General features: G+C 46.3%; 1 protein-coding gene across 1 annotated transcript; it reads left to right on the forward strand.

The window, feature by feature from the left end:
* The first annotated feature begins 431 nt into the window (after positions 1 to 431).
* On the forward strand, positions 432 to 17,532 carry LOC310661587 (mucin-3A-like). Its single transcript, XM_083407959.1, has 11 exons — positions 432 to 533; positions 1,753 to 1,860; positions 4,103 to 4,221; positions 4,365 to 4,423; positions 6,410 to 6,570; positions 8,048 to 8,110; positions 9,479 to 9,641; positions 10,351 to 10,512; positions 12,939 to 13,036; positions 13,750 to 13,811; positions 17,332 to 17,532. The coding sequence occupies exons 2-11, from the start codon at positions 1,845 to 1,847 to the stop codon at positions 17,368 to 17,370; spliced, it is 942 nt and encodes a 313-aa protein (XP_083264085.1). The 5' UTR covers positions 432 to 533; positions 1,753 to 1,844; the 3' UTR covers positions 17,371 to 17,532.
* The last annotated feature ends 5,323 nt before the right edge of the window (positions 17,533 to 22,855 follow it).

A 22,855-nucleotide genomic window follows, 5' to 3' on the forward strand; every position in this document is an offset into this window, starting at 1 on the left:
CACAACCGCCTCAGCAGCCACATCTTCCACCACTCCCACAACTACCACCACCGCCTCGCCTGCCACAACTACCACCACTCCCACAACCACTGCCTCGCCAACCACAACTACCACCACTCCCACAACCACCGTCTCCCCAGCCACAACTACCACCACTCCCACAACCACCGCCTCGCCGGCCACAACTACCACCACGCCCACAACCACCGCCTCTCCGGCCACAACTACCACCACTCCCACAACAACCACCTCACCTGCCACAACTACCACCACTCCCACAACCACCGCCTCGCCGGCCACAACTACCACCACTCCCACACCCACCACCACCGCCTCAGCAGCCACATCTACCACCACTCCCACAACTACCACCACCGCCTCGCCTGCCACAACTACCACCACTCCCACAACCACCACCTCGCCAGCCACGACTACCACCACCACCACCACAACAACATCGCTTACCACTACCAGCTCCGCCACGCCACCAGTTACAACTTCATCCACCACCACTACTAGACAGACCATTACAGGTGATCATTTCGTTTTATTTTGCTGAATCTGTTTTCAATGGCTTCTATATATCTGTGTGGGAAACTGGAAACAAATATGAAATTTAGCTGCTTCCTTTTCCTTGAGGCATTTTTTTCATGTAAGGTCTAACCCGAGATTCAGGTTTCAGAGTTCTGTAGCCCTTCCATTTCATCTGCACGGGGAACCCTTGACTTTAACCTGGTGGTTTCTGGAATTTCCGAGTTCCCTGAGTATTAGTCATTATCAGATTTGTGGTTCTCCTTGCCCCAGAGAAGCCTTCCTTTTCTCTGGGAAGCTTCTGCAAGGTTTCTGGTGAGGCACTGATACTTCCTACAGGTATGTCTTGGCTCAGGAAGATCCCTTGTGGCACAAGAATGCGATGAAGGCCAGCTTTCTAACCAGTTACTTCCAGTGCTTTTTTTCTAGGGATACGCAGGGGTACGCATAACCCTAAACATTTTATGACTCTTTGTACTTTTGTCCATTTACTGTATTTATTTCCCCCCGATTTGAACTATAAAATGGTGGTTTTCTTGAGCCAAAATGAGAGTACCCCTAAACATATTTTAAAGAAAAAAAGCACTGTTTACCTCAGTTCCCCTTCCCATGGCAGTCCATTTTCATTGGCTTGCATCCCCTTCTCTTTCTTGCCTTGCTGTGGTCTAAGCCACTGAGCCTCTTGGGCTTGCCGATCAGGAGGCCAGCGGTTCGAATCCCCACAACGGAGTGAGCTCCCGTTCCTCAGTCCCAGCTCCTGCCAATCTAGCAGTTCGAAAGCACATCAAAGTGCAAGTAGATAAATAGGTACCGCTCTGGCGGGAAGGTAAACGACGTTTCTGTGCGCTGCTCTGGTTCGCCAGAAGCGGCTTAGTCATGCTGGCCACATGACCTGGAAGCTGTACGCCGGCTCCCTCGGCCAGTAAAGCGAGATGAGCGCCGCAACCCCAGAGTCGGCCACGACTGGACCTGATGGTCAGGTGTCCCTTTACCTTTACCTTACCTTCCCGCTCCACTCTTCTTCAACCTGTGGCACCTTAAAAGGGTAGCAAGTGTTTCATGACAATCCTCGGCTGAGATAAAATTTTCAGCTCTGAGGAATTGTGAAACGTTACTTGAGTGTCAAGAATAATTTCACTTTCCCTCTGTGTTTTTCTCTATATACCTGTACATTAGATTACTGCTAACCACATGTTGTGGGGAAAACCTTCTCTCTTCCAGAAACGTGTGAAAATGGGGGAACACACAATGGAATCAAATGTTTGTGCCTTAGCAATTTCGATGGGCCAAAGTGTGAGTTCCCATTTGAAGACATGCCTTTTGAAGTGGGTAAGTAGAACCGAGAGCAACCTGACCCCCATTTCTGCAGAGCAGACCAAGAACACTCCAATCCCTTTTGCGCCGGATATAAGACGGGAAAGACTAGGGTATCATCAAACATCAATAATAATAACAGTCTGATCCAATACAAAAAAAGTCACAATAACTTAAAAATAAACAACCTATATCAAATAAAGTGATATTCAATAATCCGTTAGAATCTATACCAGTAAGCCGTAAAATTAAATATCGGCAAATAATAAACCGTTCAGACTGCAATGAAGAATGATTAAACTACAAGCCATAAAAGTAACAGCAAGGCACAATGCATAAAATACCGCAAAACGTACAAAATGATGTATTAACAACAACTACCGGTACTACTTATTATTAAATTATTAAATTAATTATTAAATTAAGTTATTCAGCTATCTTCTCTTTAAAAGACATCCAGGGGGATTGGAGGGGTAAAGCAAAAACATTTGGGGTGGGGACCACAGTTGGGGGCTTTAAGCCGTATGTTTAAAGCACTCTTAACCACTACAGCGGCCATAGCTTCCCCGCAAAGAATCCAGGGAATTGTAGTTTGTTCCGGGTGCTGGAAATTGTAGCTCTGTGAGGGATTTTCTGACAGCTCTCAACACCTTTGTATATATAAATATAATGATAATGATAATGATAATGATAATGATGATAATGATAATGATAATGATAATGATAATAATAATAATAATAATAATAATAATAATAATAATAATTATTTATTTATACCCCAGACACTCTGGGCAGCTTCCAACAGAATATTAAAATACAATAGTCTATTAAACATTAAAAGCTTCCCTAAACAGGGTTGCCTTCAGATGTCTTCTAAAAGTCTGGTAGTTGTTGTTCTCTTTGACATCTGGTGGGAGGGTGTTCCACACGGCAGGTGCCACTACCGAGAAGGCCCTTTGCCTGGTTCCCTGCAACTTGGCTTCTTGCAGCGAGGGAACTGCCAGAAGGCCCTCGGTGCTGGACCTCAGTATGATATAAATGAGATTAGACATTTATATGGCACTTTTGAGCTCTTAAAAGAGCACTCAGAGCACAATAAATCCCATGGACAAAGTTATAAATAGAGAAAATCATATACAATCTTGGCAAGGATGCGATTTCTCCTCTTCTAATTTGCTCTTGGAATAGAGCCATTAGCAACAGCTATCAGGAATCGCAAGGGAGCCTTTGAACTTTGGGCAAAACGCCACGTTGTGTTAAACACGCTTTTTTAAAAAAGGCTTATGCTGACCATTTTTATTTCAAAGGAAAGCAGAATTCCCCACACCTTTGATCTGGATTCCACTCTAAATCTGGATTGGAGCCCCACAGTAGATTCACACCCCAGCTGCTCTTTGCCCCTGTAGGTCATGCTTATGGCATCTTTGGGGGGTAAATATCAGCTGGGGGGGGGCAATCCCTCCAGCATAATCAGAACCAATGCCTATAAAACCGGGCAAGGCTTCTGCAAATACAGACTTTTTCCTGGCAGAGGCAGATGTTCCTAGACCAGGCATAGGCAAACTCCAGCCTCCAGATGTTTTTGAGACTACAATTCCCATCATCCCTGCCCATTGGTCCTGTTAGCTAGGGATGATGGGAATTGTAGAGCCAGTGTGGTGTAGTGATTAAGAGTGGTAGACTCGTAATCTGTTGAACCGGTTCGTGTCTCCGCTCCTCCACATGCAGCTGCTGGGTGACCTTGGGCTAGTCACACTTCTCTGAAGTCTCTCAGCCCCACTCACCTCACAGAGTGTTTGTTGTGGGGGAGGAAGGGAAAGGAGAATGTTAGCCACTTTGAGACTCCTTAAAGGGAGGGAAAGGCGGGATATCAAATCCAAACTCTTCTTCTTCTTCTAGTCCCAAACATCTGGCGGGCTGGAGTTTGCCTATGCCTGTCCTAGACTGAGGATCAGCCAAATCTGAATGAGGAGGGTCAATTAAAGTATAACTAATAGCCATAACTATTACTAATAGCATAGATCTGCCATTTAGACATTTGCCCTGCCCCATTGCAACCCATGTTAAGTTCTAGTGTTAGGAGATGGGAAGAAAAACTTCTGTTTCTCCACATCATACATTTTATGAGGTTTTCTCTTATTCATGTCTTTCTTAGTGGGGTGGGGTTTCACCTTAACTAAAACATCTCCAGCATTTTAGCAGTTCCTCAGAGGGGGCATGTTCCAATCGCCTGGTGATCAATCTCCCTCCATTTTAGAAAGTGTGCCCGTGACAATTGAAGTCCAAGTGAAAATCACCAACAAGGAGTTCGTTCCAGAGCTTGAGAACCAAGAGTCAGAAGCATACAAGAGCTTGGAAGAGGAATTTAAGACGCAGGTAACAATGAACCATTGGCTCATCCTTCAACACCTTGCTCTGTTGGTTTATAGAGTTCTCTTTCATTCTGTTTACCTTCCCTGTCTAAATGACTCCAGCCTGGATTATTAAGACATTCTGTGTTTTTCCTCTCCACCCTTTAGATGGACAATGTTTATCAGGGCGTCTCTGGATACCAAGGTGTGGTGATCTTAAAACTGCGGTAGGTACCTGAAGCAGAGACCACTTTGAGATGCCATATTGTCCAGTGGCCTATTCATGTTTCAGATTAGGCTAAGGTGAAGCCAGTGAACGAGTCCTCCTGGCTTCCTGTTGCCACCCTACCAGGTCCCTCTCTCCTCAAAGGAAACCCAAGAGGTTGTTATTCCCAGAATCCCCCTTGTTCCGTATCATTCCCAGGCACCAAATCTCTCCCTAGGAAATCTTAGGCTGCTCCTGTCTGTACTCCTGTTATCTGGATGACTAAGGCTAACGTTCATCTATTGATTGAAGAGTAGCCCATTTTTTGAAAACATCCCCAGTCTAGATTCCAAATCAAGAATGTTTCCACATACAGAGACAGTTCGTGCGTTGTTGTTGTTGTTGTTGTTGTTGTTGTTGTTGTTGTTGTCCTTGTCCTCGTCCTTGTCGTTGTCATTAATAATTTTTATTAGTTTTCAATTACAATCCAATACAGTGGTACCTCGGGTTACATACGCTTCAGGTTACAGACTCCGCTAACCCAGAAATATTACCTCAGGTTAAGAACTTTGCTTCAGGATGAGAACAGAAATCGTGCTTCGGCAGCATGGCGGCAGCGGGAGTCTCCATTACCTAAAGTGGTGCTTCAGGTTAAGAAGTTTCAGGTTAAGAACAGACCTCTGGAACGAATTAAGTACTTAACCCGAGGTACCACTGTAATAGCCTCATTATAACAATACCAATTTATAATACAGTTACTAATACCAATCGTTCAAATACCAAATTATATCATTTAGATAAGGTCCCGTCCCCATGCGTGTTAGAATTGATGGTTTGATGATTTCTTTATTTCTGCGTTACAAAATCTTATGAATTTCAATTACATTCTGGTCATAATAACAATCCCTTATACGACAACTGCAATATTAATAACTTCCATTCATGCTGACACATTAAATGATTTATAAAACTACAAATGAGGCACTCAAACAATATCCTTGTTCTTTCTGTGTGTGGCAATTATTCTGTCTGTGGTGCTTCTTCCTGTCCTTGTAAAATGTTATGTTTATCTTTTCCCGGTTGTTGCTGTTATCCATCAGGCATTGGGCGGAGCTGATATCCCATTGTTGTTGTCCGTGTATTGTTATGCATTCGGCTTGTGCGCCATACATTGAAAGCACATTGCATTCTGCAAATAATCATGGGAACAGGAGGGCATCTATCAGAGATCTGCAATTCCCAGCACCCTTCACAAACTACAGCTCTCAGTATTCTTTGGAGGAAAACATGTCCTTTGAATGTATATGGTGTGCATACAGCCATGCTGATAGGACAAGATTTAGGCTGCCGCCATAGCACTGATCTTGCACATTCATAAGGACATAAGTGCATTTCCAGTTTTGGCTTTCTCCTCGTCAACGTGCGCCCCTGCCACATAGCTGTCAACCGTCCCTTATTTGGCGGGAAACTCCCTTATCCCAGCACCGTGTCCCGCTGCTGTCCCTTACTGATGATGTCCCTTAAATTTCCCGGGTTTCATGCTCGCCCGGTTTGGGATCCTCTGCCGCGCGAGACAGAGCGCACTGGCGCCGTCGTCCTGGCGCGAGGAGTTCCATCGGCCCATCCCTGCCCGAGAGAGGGGGGGAGGGAGAGAGACTCTCTCCCAGGCCGCCCACGAGCCCGGAGGCGGCTGCGGTGGTGGCAGCTGAGGAGGCAGCCTGAGGGAGGAGGAAGAGGAGGGGATGGGGAGGGCCGCAGAAGGGTGGCGCTTCAGCGGCCACGGCAGGAACCGCAACCGCCTCATGTCGGATTGACAGCATCTGTCAATCCTACCAATGTATGTAACTCTTTGCAACAGCAAAACCCCTCATTTTGGCTGCTGATCCCTTATTTTCGAGGCTGCTGCTCCCTTATTTTCAAATCTGTAAGTTGACAGCTATGCCCTGCCGTGCTCTTTTTAACAACAAAATGGTGGTTGAGATATTGCCCTTTTTCATCACTGTGTTAGGAAAGGCAGCATTATCGTGGACCACGAAGTCATCATTAAAGCTGTAATAAACAACGACGTGAACATCATTGACAAAACTGTCCAGAATTTGACCGAGGTCGTGCGGAAGCAGCTGACTGCCATCAACTCCACTCAGGAGGAATGCAATATGGGGAACTCATGTAAGCTCTGGGCAACAGTCTTCCAGTTCGAGATGATATTTCAATATTATTGTGTCCTCCTGGCTAGAGAAGGGTACTCAAAAGGTTCCATGGCTGGCAGTCCCTGCACTAGATAGGAGGCCATATCTAGAGAAGGAGTCAGATTGATCTCTTTCAGCAAAAACAAGAAAAGGGGTTGTGGCACCTTGGAAAAATTCATTATGGCATAATAAGCTGTTATGGACTAACTCAGGCTTCCTCAACCTCGGCCCTCCAGATGTTTTGAGACTACAATTCCCACCATCCCTGACCACTGGTCCTGCTAGCTAGGGCTCATGGGAGTTGTAGGCTAAAAACATCTGGAGTGTAATGGTTCTAGGGGTTGCTCGTGCGTAAATCGGCACCACACCTGGGTGGGTTGCCTGAGTGAACCCTTTCTGTCTGGACAGCCACTCGCCCGTGGCTGTCTCAATCGCTGGCAGAATCCGTCAGTGGGCGTTTCTTGAACTTCTTCCAGCATAGAAGTTCTTTGACGCCTAGTCGTCTCCTACTCTCCCTGCGCGGAAGCCTTCTGCGCAGGGAGGGTGTGGGCATCGGAGGACCCGTGCTCCCCCCGCTGGTCCCCGGCGAGGAGTCTTGGAGCCACCTCGCCGATTCCCCCATCTGCCCCTCTTCTCCACTGGTGCTACGCTGATTTCCTTCCCCAGAAGATGTGCTACTTCTCTCCCTCCCGGGACGCTCTCCGGAATCCCTCTGGAGCCCTCCCTCTCCTTCTGGCTCCGATGGCAGTTCCCTGACATGGAGGGCCAAGGTTGAAGAAGCCTGGACTAACTTCTACGTCATCAAATGCTTCAGAGAGCCAAGATATGTGTGCCTGATTTCCTCCAACTCCATCCACCTATTCCTAACAAGAGCTTCTTTCACATACCGTCCAACATTTCTCCGATGAAACTGGGACGTCCTATTCCATTATTGGGACGCGGGTGGCACTGTGGGTTAAACCACAGAGCCTAGGGCTTGCTGATCAGAAGGTCGGCAGTTCGAAACCTCGTAACGGGGTGAGCTCCCGTTTTTCGGTCCCTGCTCCTGCAAACCTAGCAGTTCGAAAGCAGGCCAGTGCAAGTAGATAAATAGGTACTGCTCTGGTGGGAAGGTAAACGGCATTTCTGTGCGCTGCTCTGGTTCGCCGGAAGCGGATTAGTCATGCTGGCCACATGACCCGGAAGTTGGCTCCCTCGGCCAGTAAAGCGAGATGAGCGCCGCAACCCCAGAGTCGTCTGTGACTGGACTTAACTGTCAGGGGTCCCCTTACCTTTACCTATTCCATTATTATTATTATTATTATTATTATTATTATTATTATTCCCCACCCACCTGACCTATGTTCAAGATTAGACTTTAGAGAGACTGTCAGGGCATTTTGAAGAGGTGCAGAAAAAATATATAAGAAAGGAAATAAGTAAAATCATGCAATGTAACCATCCCTTTCTTTCCGCAGCATTTTGCTTTTCAGCTTCACCTGACCCTATTCTGAGCGCAAGCACAAATTTTTCAGCTGAAGGTGAGTCCCAGAACTAGGGAGGGACAAAGGGATTATTTATGCACCCGCAGCCTGTCCAGTGAGAGCAAAAACAGGGAGCTGCCTGGAATTGGTCCTGCATGCTTGCTCATTCTAAGCCCAAGGGGAGCTGCCTGCCTGTTCTTCTGGCTGCATCATGGTGCCAGCAAGTTGGCACTGCCAGGCCTCCCTTCTTCTCTTTCATGGTGGGATAGTTTGGCAGATGCCCTCCAATGTTCCTCAGATGAAAACAGGTACATTCTATTCCGCATCAGTATCACTAGATCCACACTGATCTGTTAAACCAGGGGTCAGCAAACTTTTTCAGCAGGGGGCCGGTCCACTGTCCCTCAGACCTTGTGGGGGGCCGGACTATATTTTGAAAAAAAATATGAATGAATTCCTATGCCCCACAAACAACCCAGAGATGCATTTTAAATAAAAGCAGACATTCTACTCATGTGAAAACACCAGGCAGGCCCCACAAATAACCCAGTGATGCGTTTTAAATAAAAGGACACATTCTACTACTGACACTGAAATATACTCAGAGTCGCAAAGTGATTTCATGCTCTTTATTCAGCTCATAGTGGTGAGGAGGAATGAATGAAAGTCCCCTCAAAGTATCTGCTTTATATACATTATTTACACAATGGGCTGCACATGATTGGCTAATTCCGGAATTCTACTGTAAGCCAATCAGGTTGTGGATTCACTTCTATCTGGAGCATGATTGGGTGGTTCCTGCCAACCAATCATACTGCTGCATTGTTCTAGGACCAATCAGACTGCTGCATTCTGAATCCTATTGTTCTAGGACCAATCAGACTGCTGCAGTTTGGATCCTATTCAACTCAGTACATAACAGACACATTCTACTCATGTATAAACACGCTGATTCCTGGACCATGGGCTGGATTTAGAAGGCGATTGGGCTTTTAGAGGTGCTTAGGTAGGGCATGGCCAAGAAAGGTTGGGAACCACTGTCGTAGTCGCTGCTCCCCTGGACCCCCTTCCCCCCATCGGCAGTACCCACTGAGCTGCCTCTGCTTCCCTGAGTGTGACTTTGGTCCCAGACAGTCCTGGCCAAGGGGAGGGGAGAGGCAGGCAGCTGGGCGAGCAAGTGGAGTTGGGTTTATTGGGGAGGCACAGTGCAGCCCTGCTGGGCTCTAGTGGGTGGGTGGGTGGCCGCTGCAATGAACGAAAAGGTGGAGAAAGATTTTAGGTTTCTTTAAGGGGAGAGGGGAAAGTCTTGCATCTGGGAATCTGGGGCTCTGCCTGACAAAGCGAGAAGCCATGATAGCCTTAAGGGCTTCATGAAGGTCCTGGCAGTTTTTGTGGCAGTGGTCTCTTCTTCTTTCTCCTTCCCAGCTGCTTGCAGAAAAAACATTGATCCCAGATATGCAGACTACTATTACCCCGATAACTCCACAGGCACGCTGCGCTGTATCTCCGACTGCACCAAAGACACCAAAAACACCATGAACTGCAACAATGGCTTTTGTAGCATATCTGAAAGAGGCCCTTACTGCAGGTAAGTGGACAGAGGAGCGGATAGCAGAAATATTCCTGGATCCGGGCATCCCATTGCAAACCTGAATTTGTGCCAGTACGTGATAGAATCCCAGCTGAAAACTGTGACAGTCTAAAAGAACCCTGTTCCTCTTCTTCCCCTCTGCAAGAAAATCCAGATGTGGGCTGGGAAGGGGGGAAAGGCTCTCCCCTAAAACCACTTGCACATCTCTCCCATACACCTGTCCTACACTCGAGTAGGAGCCTGGCAGAGACACATGTCTGACTGGCATGCTCTCTCCCTCCTGGTCGTTCGTTTGGGAGCTTCAAAAGCTTTCTTCAGCCCAAACATCACAGCAACCGATGCCAACAGACACACTTAGGGATCCGTGGAGTTTGCACATCATGCACGTGACAGACCTCAGCAACTCAGCATTTTGGCTAATCTACTTTATTTACATATAAACACACACGGAGCACTGCAACATGGCTCCCTCTCTCTCTAGCATCAGACAGCAAAGAGAAAAAGAACAAAGGACAATAGTCCCACTTCACGGAACGCAAACATCCTGTCTCCGTCACTTCCCACTCTGTGGAGTCAAAACATATACCGTCATGTGCAAGACAACAATCCCATGACTGCAATCACGGAGCAGGAATTCTAACACCCGGCAAGGCCTTGGGAAGGGGGAATGCACTCCCCTAAAACCACTTGCACATCTCTCCCATAGGTGCTATGATGTGGAGTCCTTTTGGTACATGGATGATCGCTGCCAAACACCGATCCGGAAGAGCGATGTCGGCTTTGGGGTTGGGCTGGCTGTCCTCGCAGTGATCAGCACCGTCCTGGCGATATTCCTCCTCAGAGCCAGACGGAGGAAGTCTCATTCCAGGTAAGAAGCACAAGACGTGCATGGGTAAGATGCAGGCTGGAGGAGAATAACCTAAATTTCTGGTCCTTCTTAGCAGGGAGCCGAACCTAATGAGTTAGCGATTTCCTGGGATCTTGTATAGCAATGAGATGGGGATCTGTTTGGTCCCACGAGCTGGATCAGGTTTGAACTCGCAGGGCAAATTTGACAGGTCAGTCGCCCGATGCCACGGTGCCAACTGCTGCAACATGCTTTGAAACCGTGGACTTCGAAGCATCTCTCAAGGTGCTGCTAAAACAAAGGCGCTTTCCTTCATTTTAGAAGGGGATTTTATGCATTGGAATCCCCTGCTAAAATGAATGTTTTCTTCCCCATGTCTTAGCAGCGGATAACAAAGGGTGAAAGGAGCATTTTAGCTGGAGTTTCTGTGAAAATCCTTTTTTTACGTATAATTATTTTATTTTTATTTGCACTTTTAACAAAACAAAAAAATAAAAGGAAGGGGAATAGATGTATAAAATGAAATAGAGGAAAATAAATGACGTACAAATAATACCACCACCGACAAAAGCAAACAAGCCACACAACACCATCACAGAATTGAAGAGTTGGAAGGGACCACAAGGATCATCTAGTCCAACCCCCTGCAATATACAGGAGTCATTTTGCCCAATGTGGAACTTGAACACACAACCCTGAGATATCGGTATGCGACCTGTTCAAAGGTAGCCAGTACAGCAAGGTCCTTAGATGACTGAGTAATAGATGGTGCATATTCTTCCCCACAGGGACATGGGTGGCGCTGTGGGTTAAACCACAGAGCCTAGGACTTGCCAATTAGAAGGTCGGTGGTTGGAATCCCGACGATGGGGTGAGCTCCTGTTGCTCAGTCCCTGCTCCTGCCAACCTAGCAGTTCGAAAGCACGTCAAAGTGCACGGAGATAAATAGGTACCGCTCAGGCGGGAAGGTACATGGCGTTTCCGTGCGCTGCTCTGGTTCGCCAGAAGTGGCTTAGTCATGCTGGCCACATGACCTGGAAGCTGTACACCGGCTCCCTTGGCCAATAAAGCGAGATGAGCGCCGCAACCCCAGAGTCGGACATGACTGGACCTAATGGTCAGGGGTCCCTTTACCTTTACCTATTCTTCCCCACAAGCTGAAAGCATAAGTCTTATGAACCATAAAGGTAAAGGTACCCCTGCCCGTACGGGCCAGTTGTGTCCGACTCTAGGGTTGTGCGCCCATCTCACTTAAGAGGCCGGGGGCCAGCGCTGTCCGGAGACACTTCCGGGTCACGTGGCCAGCGTGACGAAGCTGCTCTGGCGAGCCGGCACCAGCGCAGCACACGGAAATGCCGTTTACCTTCCTGCTATAAAGCGGTACCTATTTATCTACTTGCACTTAAGGGTGCTTTCAAACTGCTAGGTGGGCAGGAGCTGGGACCGAGCAACGGGAGCTCACCCTGTTGCAGGGATTCGAACCGCCAACCTTCTGATCGGCAAGTCCTAGGCTCTGTGGTTTAACCCACAGTGCCACCTGCGTCCCACCTTATGAACCATAAGAGCTAGCAAAAGAGCTAGCTAAGGGAGAGGGCAGCCTGCGCTGGAAGAGCGGTGTTAGAAACTCAGATATATAGGTTACGTGCCAAATAGCTCCTTAAACCAGAGTTACAGTCTCCAAAACAGAATGCCTAGTTGCCATTTTGGGGCCAGATAGCTCGAAAGTCCTATTTCTCAATATGGCCTTTTGGTTGCCGAAATTTGTTCTGAGTGTGCAGATAAAATATGACTGGTAGAATTCCGCAGGATGTGTTGCTAGTGTGTGAAAACAGTCGAGAGGATCCTCAGACATGCACCTCCAGGTGGTGGAGACATCGGGCATCTTCACCTGGTTGCAAATGGCCGGTTTTGTTGTTGTTTAGTCGTTTAGTTGTGTCCGACTCTTCGTGACCCCATGGACCAGAGCACACCAGGCACTCCTGTCTTCCACTGCTTCCCGCAGTTTGGTCAAACTCATGCTGGTAGCTTTGAGAACACTGTTCCACCATCTCGTCCTCTGTCATCCCCTTCTCCTTGTGCCCTCCATCTTTCCCAACATCAGGGTCTTTTCCAGGGAGTCTTCTCTTCTCATGAGATGGCCAAAGTCTTGGAGCCTCAGCTTCAGGATCTGTCCTTCCAGTGAGCACTCAGGGCTGATTTCCTTAAGAGTGGATAGGTTTGATCTTCTTGCAGTCCATGGGACTCTCAAGAGTTTCCTCCAGCACCACAATTCAAAAGCATCAATTCTTCGGCGATCAGCCTTCTTTATGGTCCAGCTCTCACTTCCACACATCACTACTGGGAAAACCATAGCTAGGTGCAAAATGTACTTGGCACATGTTGCATGCTGTCATCCTTCTGTCTGCCTCCAGGTCCTAGTAATGACCTCTTGCTTGTTGTTCCTGCAGCTTCTCTGACGATGCTGAGGCCTGGTATGAGGAAGATGAGGAAGAGTGGAAGCCCTCAGGAGGTCTGACCATCATGAATGAAGGAGCTGCCAATGAAGGTAAGGACTCTTCATGTCATACATTAGGCAGCCTGTGTGTTTCCAAAGACCATGGGCCAGGGATTGCTCTTCAAAGCTTAGGCTTGGGACCTCTTAGCAGGGCCACATATCGGCACTGGGATAAAACAAGGCCGTGAATCTATACCTGTGCAGAATACGTCTGTCTCTGGTGGAGGAACCACAAGCAGGCACCCACTCCCCGCCATATTATGGAAGCGTTCCTGGCGTACAGGCAGACTACAGCCATTCCACAAACTCTCTCCCTGTGTGTGTGACTTTACGGAGCAACTGAGTGGCAGGGTCAAGGGCCAATCTGTGCACCGGGCTGACCAGGGCGGGCCCAGGAGTTTTGATGGCTTCCAGGAAAGCAAAGGTCTTGCTTTGCAAAAAGCAAGGAGGAGGGCACTGCTGCAAGGCTTGTGTAGACCAGGAGCAAATCTGTGTGTGTGTGTGTGTGTGTGTGTGTTTTCTTGGTTTGTATGTACCTTTCCCCCCCTCCCCACATCCCATTGCTGCTCTCAGCAACAGCCCTCCCTTCCCTTTGGTCACAAGCTTGTTCTTTGAAGCACACAGGAGTCTTAGTACTCGGCTGCAATGAAAAGAACTGCAGTCGGGAAGGTATGCCCTCAAGGAAGGCTTTGCAATGGAGAAAACAGGCTCTCTGTTAAGGCCAATCATTCATTTTGGCTGTTCTGTGGCCCTTTCCTCCTCAGAAAGCCAAGACAGAAACAGGAGTTTCCAGGTCTCTCTGGACTCGGTTGATACGACGACACAGGTGAGTACAGCCAGCTCTCATGCAAAGCTTCTCACTTCTCATCCTCAGGGACCAGCAACTGATGCAGATCTGGTAAATCGGGGGGGGGGGGCAGATGGAGATCTGCAAGGGAACATGTGGGAGCTGCCAGAATGAGCTTTGCAGCTTCATCATTACCAGGCGCTGTACACACACAAGCCCATTTGTAAAGTAAAGGTAAAGGGACTCCTGACCGTTAGGTCTAGTCGTGGCCGACTCTGGGGTTGCGGCGCTCATCTCGCTTTATTGGCCGAGGGAGCCGGCGTACAGCTTCCGGGTCATGTGGCCAGCATGACAAAGCCGTTTCTGGCAAACCAGAGCAGCACATGGAAACGCCGTTTACCTTCCCACCGGAGCAGTACCTATTTATCTACTTGCACTTCGATGTGCTTTTGAACTGCTAGGTTGGCAGGAGCAGGGACTGAGTGACGGGAGCTCACCCCGTCGCGGGGATTCGAACCGCCGACCTTCTGATCAGCAAGTCCTAGGCTCTGTGGTTTAACCCACAGTGCCACCCACGTCCCAGCCCATTTGTAGCATACACCGAAAATGTCATTTTCCTCAATCCAGAAATGTTAGTGCTGATCCTCAACTTAGAATCTGTATAGCTTGATTCTAGAGCCTGCTGCCCACCAGGGTGGTTGAGCTTACTTGATACACATTGGAAAACCTTCCCCTTGCTTCGGTAATCCATGTTTTCTCCCTTTGCACATGCCTCAGGTAAATGAAGCAGGGAGCAGTGATTATGCTATTGCAATGCACCCACCCAAAATGTCATCGGGCAGGTCATGGGCGTAGCCAGGATTTATTTTAGGGGGAGCAGAACAGACGCAATTGGCCAATTAGATTTAGAGGGGGGCAGCTGCCCCCCTGCCTATGCCCATGTGGCAAGTGTAGATACACGCCCATTGCTGGGACCGACTAGATCTGTTTTCATCTGTTTGCGTGTCGAGATCCCCAGGGCCACCCCAATAACTCACACATCACACAGAATTTTTTGTTTAAGATTTTTGGCATAATTTTGGCCACAACGTTATTGAAATACAAATTTGTGAGTGGTTGCTTAGGCATTGGTTGCGACTATCTGCCCCCACCATGGGGGACGGACTGACATTCCGCACGATGCGAAAGTCAGAATAGGGGAATACACTTGGGGGTAACGACAGAGCAGGGAACCTGCCCTCACCCCAAATGCAACCAGGAGCTCATTGCTATGGCCCGAGCCCCCTTGACAGAGTGGACAAGCAATAGTTAGCCCCCAATTCCTTTAACGGAATCCCTTGCAGCAGCAGCATTAGAGGGGCAGGCACTCAACCTACCAAGGGCAGGCACTCAACCACTTCCCCTCAACCAACCAAACCATAAACCAATGCCTAACCGCCAACCTTACAAGTTGTGACGATTTGCTACGCAGTAGGCAAAAACCAAATGGCCCCAGCCAATCAGCCAGATGGACAAAATTCCTACCGGGCCCCTGCCCCAAGAGCAGACGACCCAATGACAGGCATAGCAAGGTCAAAGCGAACAACCCTAATTCTAGGGAGGGGGGGACGGGCCCTAGCCTCATGCAAGGAGTTTTAGCATTTCTGGCTGTCAATCAACAAATGGCAATATTAACTTCTTCCCAACTACAAGGGAAGCCCCAATCGCATCAGTGGCCAACGATCAATTAGCCCGCCCCCAACTTTGGAGTGTCCTGGCGGCCCCCACAACACGCGCTCTCCATGAAGGAGAACACGCTTTACAAATGGCCACACTGTGGGGTAATGCACGATCAATCTGCAAAGAGCTATTACTTTTTGGATGAGACCAGTGTCGTGCAAATGCAGCCTCAGGCACTCAGAGGTGAAAGCAGCAAACTTTATTGCAGTGTCCCTGCACACATTTCCCCATCCGTCTTTGTCTGAAGAACACTGAAGAACACACGCAAAGGCCCTTTTAGAAAATTGCCCCAGAATCAGTACAGGGCAGTAACCTACTGAAGCCACTGGAGGGAGCTGCGGTCATTAGGATATCTTACCAACCAAAACAAAAGAGACCAAGTACAGCAGTGAAAACTGGAATTGAAACAGCTCCAAAATACAGTCGTACCTTGGAAGTCGAACGGAATCCATTCCAGAAGCCCGTTCGACTTCCAAAACGTTCGGAAACCAAAGCACAGCTTCCCATTGGAAGTTCCTGCAGCTAACTGGAAGCCACGTCGGACGTTCAGCTTCTGAAAATCTTTTGAAAACCAGAACACTCACTTCTGGGTTTCGATCGTTCGGGAGCCAATTTGTTCGGGAGCCAAGGCGTTTGAGATCCAAAGTATGACTGTATAACTTGCAAAAAGGCAAACAGGTCTTGCAACAGAACTGAAATATACTGAGAGTCACAAAGTGATTTCATGCTCTTTATTCAGCTCATAGTGGTGAGGAGGAATGAATGAAAGTCCCCTCAAAGTATCTGCTTTATACACATTATTTACACAATGGGCTGCACATGATTGGCTGATTCCGGAATTCTACTGTAAGCCAATCAGGTTGTGGATTCACTTCTATCTGGAGCATGATTGGGTGGTTCCTGCCAACCAATCATACTGCTTCATTGTTCTAGGACCAATCCGACTGCTGCATTCTGAATCCTATTGTTCTAGGGCCCATCAGACTGCTGCAATTTGGATCCTATTGTTCTAGGACCAATCAGACTGCTGCAGTTTGGATCCTATTCAACTCAGTACATAACAAGAACCTTGTGCTCTCTCTAACGAGAGTGTTCCTATTTAGGATTGCAGCCAGCCAGGAATGCCCTCCTCCAGCATTGTATGAGCCAGAGGTAGCCAACAGATATCTCCACATGCTATTGGACTACAGTTCCCAACATCTTTATCTGGACAACACTCACCACTAAGGCTTTCGAAATCAATTAAAAAATTGTCCAGTAGCACCTTAGAGACCAAGTTGGTTCTGGGTATAAGCTTTTGTGTGCCTACTAAGGCTGTTGTTGTTGTTTAAATCAGAGGAGTGATGCTATTGTGGAGTTTACATGCAAACAGTAACCCAGTCTTAGTTAACTAGCTACAGGAAAGGTGATTAATCAGCTCTAAAAAAGATTCCGTAGATACATTACTTTCAAGTTTTCTGCTGCTCCAGAGAAGCAGACACGGAGCAATGGATCCAAACTACAAGAAAGAAGATTCCACCTAAACATTAGGAAGAACTGTTCGACAGTGGAATTTGCTGCCAAGGAGTGTGGTGGAGTCTCCTTCTTTGGAGGTCTTTAAGCAGAGGCTTGACAACCATATGTCAGGAGTGCTCTGATGGTGTTTCCTGCTTGGCAGGGGGTTGGACTCGATGGCCCTTGTGGTCTCTTCCAACTCTATGATTCTATGATTCTAAGTGGCTTTATAAAATTTCACTGAAATCTTAAAGTGCACGTTTGCAATTGCTGATTTCTTTGGGTGTCAAATGAACCCTATATCGTTTGTGGAGCTCATAGAGTATCTGACCTTTTCTCTTTGCAGCTGCAGTTCCAAAAACCAAGAACATTGACCAACTGTTGATCCCATCCTGGAACACATCCTGGAAATTTGACTGAATTACATCAAGGACCCTGAAAGCCCAACGCTAACAGTCAGACTATATTACAGTTGTCTACATTCCTTCCTGGGAGAGAGTTTTGGAGCTTGGTATCATCAGTATGATGAAGACACCCAGCTCTGTTTCTCCTTGAGAGCCAGTGTGGTGTAGTGGTTAAGAGTGGTGGTCTCGTAATCTGGTGAACCGGGTTCGCGTCTCCGCTCCTCCACATGCAGCTGCTGGGTGACCTTGGGCCAGTCACACTTCTCTGAAGTCTCTCAGCCCCACTCACCTCACAGAGTGTTTGTTGTGGGGGAGGAAGGGAAAGGAGAATGTTAGCCGCTTTGAGACTCCTGAAGGGGAGTGAAAGGCGGGATATCAAATCCAAACTCTTCTTCTTCTTCTTCTTTCCACCTAAATCCAAGGAAGTTTGTCTCAGTTCTGGAGCAGAATCTGTCATCAGTAGTGGACCAGAGGAAGGTGAACAAACGGAAACTTAATCCGGACAAGACAAAGGTGCTCTTGGTCAGTCAGAAGACAGAACAGGGAATAGGGATATTGGAAACTGGTTTGTTTGTTTTTTATGACTGCTCCTAGACTTTGAAACTCCCTCCGTTCAGAACTTAGACTTTCTTTCTTTCTTTTTAATTGAAATAATTCAACATTAATACGTTTATACATACATATTACGGATATACAAACAAACATACATTTCATACAATCCTTAAAAATATTCATAACATACCCAGATTCTTTTCCCACCACTGTCCCTCACTCCTCACCCCACCCTGTGTTAGACTTCCAATCTACTCAATTGCAATTTCTTTCCATTTCTGTTACTTCCAATCTACTCAATTGCAATTTCTTTCCATTTCTGTTACTTCCAATCTACTCAATTGCAATTTCTTTCCATTTCTGTTACTTCCAATCTACTCAATTGCAATTTCTTTCCATTTCTATCACTTTCTTTCACACACTATTAAACCAACTTTCTACTTCATTTTCTGTTATACATTGTTATCCATATTATTTGGTATTTCAGTATTTATAACGGAACTTGTTTATTCTAATAGGAGTTCTGATTTCTCAAAATGAATTTGCAAATATCCTTTAAACACCTTCCAGTCCTTGTCTACCTTCTCTTCTGAGATCCCTCCGATTTCTCCCATTGTTTTGGACATATTGTAATACTCCAATAATTTGGCAAGCCACTCTGTTTTTGTCGTATTATAACACTTTTCCAATTTTTCAATTCTTAGGCTTCACAGTCCCAGGGGAGGATCGTGTCAGGTCTGATTTTGAACACATGAACTGGTTTTCAAGGTGTCCCAATGTCTTGTCTGTGTTCCTATACATCACCTGCACACTGTTGGCACTTTTCGAATGCTTCGTGTAGTGGAGCAATGATTAAAATCAAAAGGATTGCAAATGTGTTCATTGATTTTATTCGTAGCAGCACCCATTAATGAACAAGGGCACTTCCAGACTGTTGCTATTTTCGGGGGGGTCGAGGGTGGATCCAATCACATACCAGCAAACTGGAGTTAGACGACGGAAGCTGATTAGCGCACTTACACAACAAATACGCTTCCTTCCCAAACTGGGCTTTTAGTGATGGGGGAATGCATTGGAAGCGGTGGGGTAACAGCTGCTTGACGCGATGTCGTGTAACCTCCCAGGAAGCAAATCAGAACAAATGCTGCATCAATAGCCAAGTGTCCTGGAAACATTTTGGAAACAGATCATAGCTCTCAACTTTTCCCTTTTCTTGCAAGGAATCCTATTCGTAATAAGGGAAATTCCCTTTAAAAAAGGGAAACGTTGACAGCTATGAAACAGATCAGGGTGACAATGAACAGGTTGATGGAAGTCCCTTGTGTTTTGCAAACTCTGTTAAAGGGAGGGTGCAGGTTGCCAGGGGATCCATGCAAAGGGGAGCAATTTTTTAATACATGATTTAATGTGAATGAACTGGTGCAAAAATGGGTTGTGTGAGCAGGGGTGGACTTTGGTAATATGGATCTCTGTAGGTACCCCGTATAAATAGAGGTATTACAGCAGTGCCTCGCAAGACGAAATTAATTCGTTCTGCGAGTTTTTTCGTAGAGCGAGTCTTTTCGTCTTGCGAAGCACCACGGCTGGGAGGGGTGGGGAGAAGCAGGGCAGCTGCCACAGCCGGTCCTTGGACTCACCCGCGCCTTGTGGACACCGTGCGATGCGGCTGCTGGAGGGCGGCAGGGCTCAGGAGCGCGACTCCGGCTGCAACGCTGGCTGCAACAGCTCCTGAGGGGAGCGCGCGAGGGCGGTGGGCAGCGGCGCGAGGCAGCCGGAAGGTCGGCTGGAAGGTGGGAGGGAGCTGGAGGAGCCGTCAGCAGGAAGGTGGGAGGGAGCTGGAGGAGCGGGGAAGCGAGCGTGCGTGCGTGCAGTGACCGTCGCCATGACAGGAGAGCCAGGGCTGTTTCGTCTAGCGAAGCAAGCCCTTAGAAAAATCCGTCTTGCGAAGCACCTCAGAAAACGAAAAACCCTTTCGTCTAGCGAGTTTTTCGTCTTCCAAGGCATTCGTCTTGCGGGGTACCACTGTATTATTATTATTATTATTATTATTATTATTATTATTATTATTTTGCTGTCCCTCAGCTTGGTGCCCTGTACGAGGGAACCACCCGCACCACCATAAATCTGGTGCTGGTTTGAGCTTGGTGAGCTGAGAAAGGGGGCAAAAGAAAAATAGGTTGTGCTGCCCCAGGATAGAAAACCTGTAAACTAGAACTGTGTTGGCAGCTTGCATCCCACGCACATGACCAAGGCCGTGCAAATGCTGCTGCGGTAAAAGTGCAAACATACTGGGAATGTGGGCTTGGAATCCTGTCCTGCCCAAAATCTTCCTGACGCAGTGCATTTGTACTCCTGGCGAGCGTAAAAAGGTAAAGGATCCCTGGACGGTTAAGTCTAGTCAAAGGCGAATATCGGGTTGCAGCGCTCATCTCGCTTTCAGGCCAAGGGAGCCGGCGTTTGTCCACAGACAGCTTTCTGGGTCACGTGGCCAGCAGGACTAAACCACTTCTGGCACACCGTGACGGAAACCAGAGCACACGGAAACACTGTTTACCTTCCAGCCAGAGCGGTACCTATTTATCTACTTGCACTGGTGTGCTTTTGAATCGCTAGGTTGGCAGGAGCAGGGACAGAGCTCACCCCGTTGCGGGGATTCGAACCGCCAACCTTCTGATCCGCAACCCCAAGAGGCTCAGTGGTTTAGGCCACAGTTGCCCCAGACTCACTTCCATAAAGCAGCATGCTCAACACAAAAGCCTGGTAGACCTTCAGCCTGGTATTGGTTGTTGTTGTTATTGAAATTTGTGTACCACCCTTTATCCGTAGATCTCAGGGCGGTTCACAATATATAAAAAGTTTTGATCGCAGCAAAATGGAAGAGTAATGAAATCCCCTCTATTCAAGATTGGATCCAAAAGCTGACAGAATATGCTGAATTAGATGGTTTATCAGAAAAAATAAAGAATAAATCAAAACAGGAATTTGTTTCTAAATGGGAGGTTTTTAAAGAATATCTGAAAAATAAATATAGTAGTTTAAATTCTGTTGCAGCATTCGAGGAACTTCAGTAATAGTTGTAAGGTAGATATAAGAAATTAGATTTAATGAGAATAAGTTTAATTATTAAAAAAAATGTGTATCGGCAATAAGTAATATGAATTTGAAGTATGGAATAGACGGGAGGTTGGGTCTTTAGTGTTAAGACCAATAGATGTTTTATTGTTTGCTATGAATATTATGTGTCTATGGTTATTTTTGTAATTTGTGTATAATTTGGTATTTGTGTTTTTTGATTGTTTTTCTTGTTGTATAAATAAAAAACTTTAAATTAAAAAAAATAAAAAGACAATATAAGAAACAAAAAAAAAAAAACCAATAGATGTTTTATTGTTTGCTAAGAATATTATGTGTCTATGGTTATTTTTGTAATTTGTGTATATTTGTGTTTTTGTGTAATTTGTGTATATTTGGTATTTGTGGTTTTTGTTTGTTTTTCTTGTTGTATAAATAAAAAACTTTAAATTAAAAAAATATAAAAAAGACAATATAAGAAACAAACAAAAAAAACCCCACATAATAATAAAGAGCAAAAACAATTCAATTATCCCCTCTCCTAAAACACATTTAAAACAGTTTTGGATGTTACTCATCCAAAGGCCTGGATGAAGAGGACCGTTTTCGCCTGGCACCTAAAAGTGTTATAATGGAGCCACCAGGCGAGCCTTTCTGGGGAGAGCACAAACAAGGAGCCACTGCAGAAAAGGTCCTTATTGCATTGCCACCCTCTGGACGTCTCATGGAGGAGGCACATGAAGACGAGCCTCAGGTGATGATCTCAGGGTCCAGGTAGGTTCCTATGGAGAGAGGCGGTCCTGGAGGTACAGTGGTACCTCAGGTTAAGAACTTAATTCATTCTGGAGGTCCGTTCTTAATGTGAAACTGTTCTTAACCTGAGGTACCACTCCCGCTGCCGCCACGCCGCCAGAGCACAATTTCTGTTCTCATCCCGAGGTAAAAATCTTAACCCGAGGTAATATTTCTGGGATAACGGAGTCTGTAACTTGAAGCGTCTGTAACCTGAAGCGTCTGTAACCCGAGGTACCACTGTATTTTTTAAAAAATAATATTTATTAGAAGTTTTATAGTTACAGAAAAAAATATATAAGAAAAAAAGCATTAAAAAAAATAACAAACAATACATCGAGAATAGAAAGAAAAAACAGTACATCAAAACATCAAGAAAAAACAAAAACATTTGAAAACACATCCAATTTCCATATCTTTATCTTTCATTTACTTATTTCCTCGACTTCCTCACACCTCCCTTTTATGTATTCTAGTTCAAATTTGCTAATTCAGCAAATCCTTTCCCTCTTTCTCAATTTTTTGTTCTATAATTTATCTTAACACAGTCTAACTTTAAATTTTCCACTTTAGCCCATTAACAATCAGTTTTTGCTTAATTCTTTATAACATTTCTGCTAAAACCATATAACTTCATTCCAATATTTTCCTAACATTCCTTAATTTTGGAGTATTTCTGTAAATATACTTTAATTTTTTTCCAATCTTCTTCCATCGACTCTTCTCCCTGGTCTCGGATTCTGCCAGTCATTTCCGCCATTTCCATGTAGTCCATCAGCTTCATCTGCCATTCTTCCCGGGTGGCCGAGGTACCATTGTATTGCACTCCTGGGCCATTTATAGGTCAAAAGCAGCACTTTGCATTGGGCCTTGAAACTAACTGGCATCACTTTTTGGAGAGGTGAGGCACCGCTGATGGTAGAGAGGAGGAAACAAGCAACCGAAGCAGCCTCTTCAGAAAGACAGGAGAGCTTTTGACTTTTGTTAACAGTTGTAAATAATTTGCTTGTGCTTTTATTTTAAAAAGAAAAGAAAAAAAGCCCATGGGTG

The sequence above is a fragment of the Podarcis tiliguerta genome (genome assembly GCF_965153285.1).
Source record: "Podarcis tiliguerta genome assembly, chromosome: 13".
Taxonomy (NCBI): domain Eukaryota; kingdom Metazoa; phylum Chordata; class Lepidosauria; order Squamata; family Lacertidae; genus Podarcis; species Podarcis tiliguerta.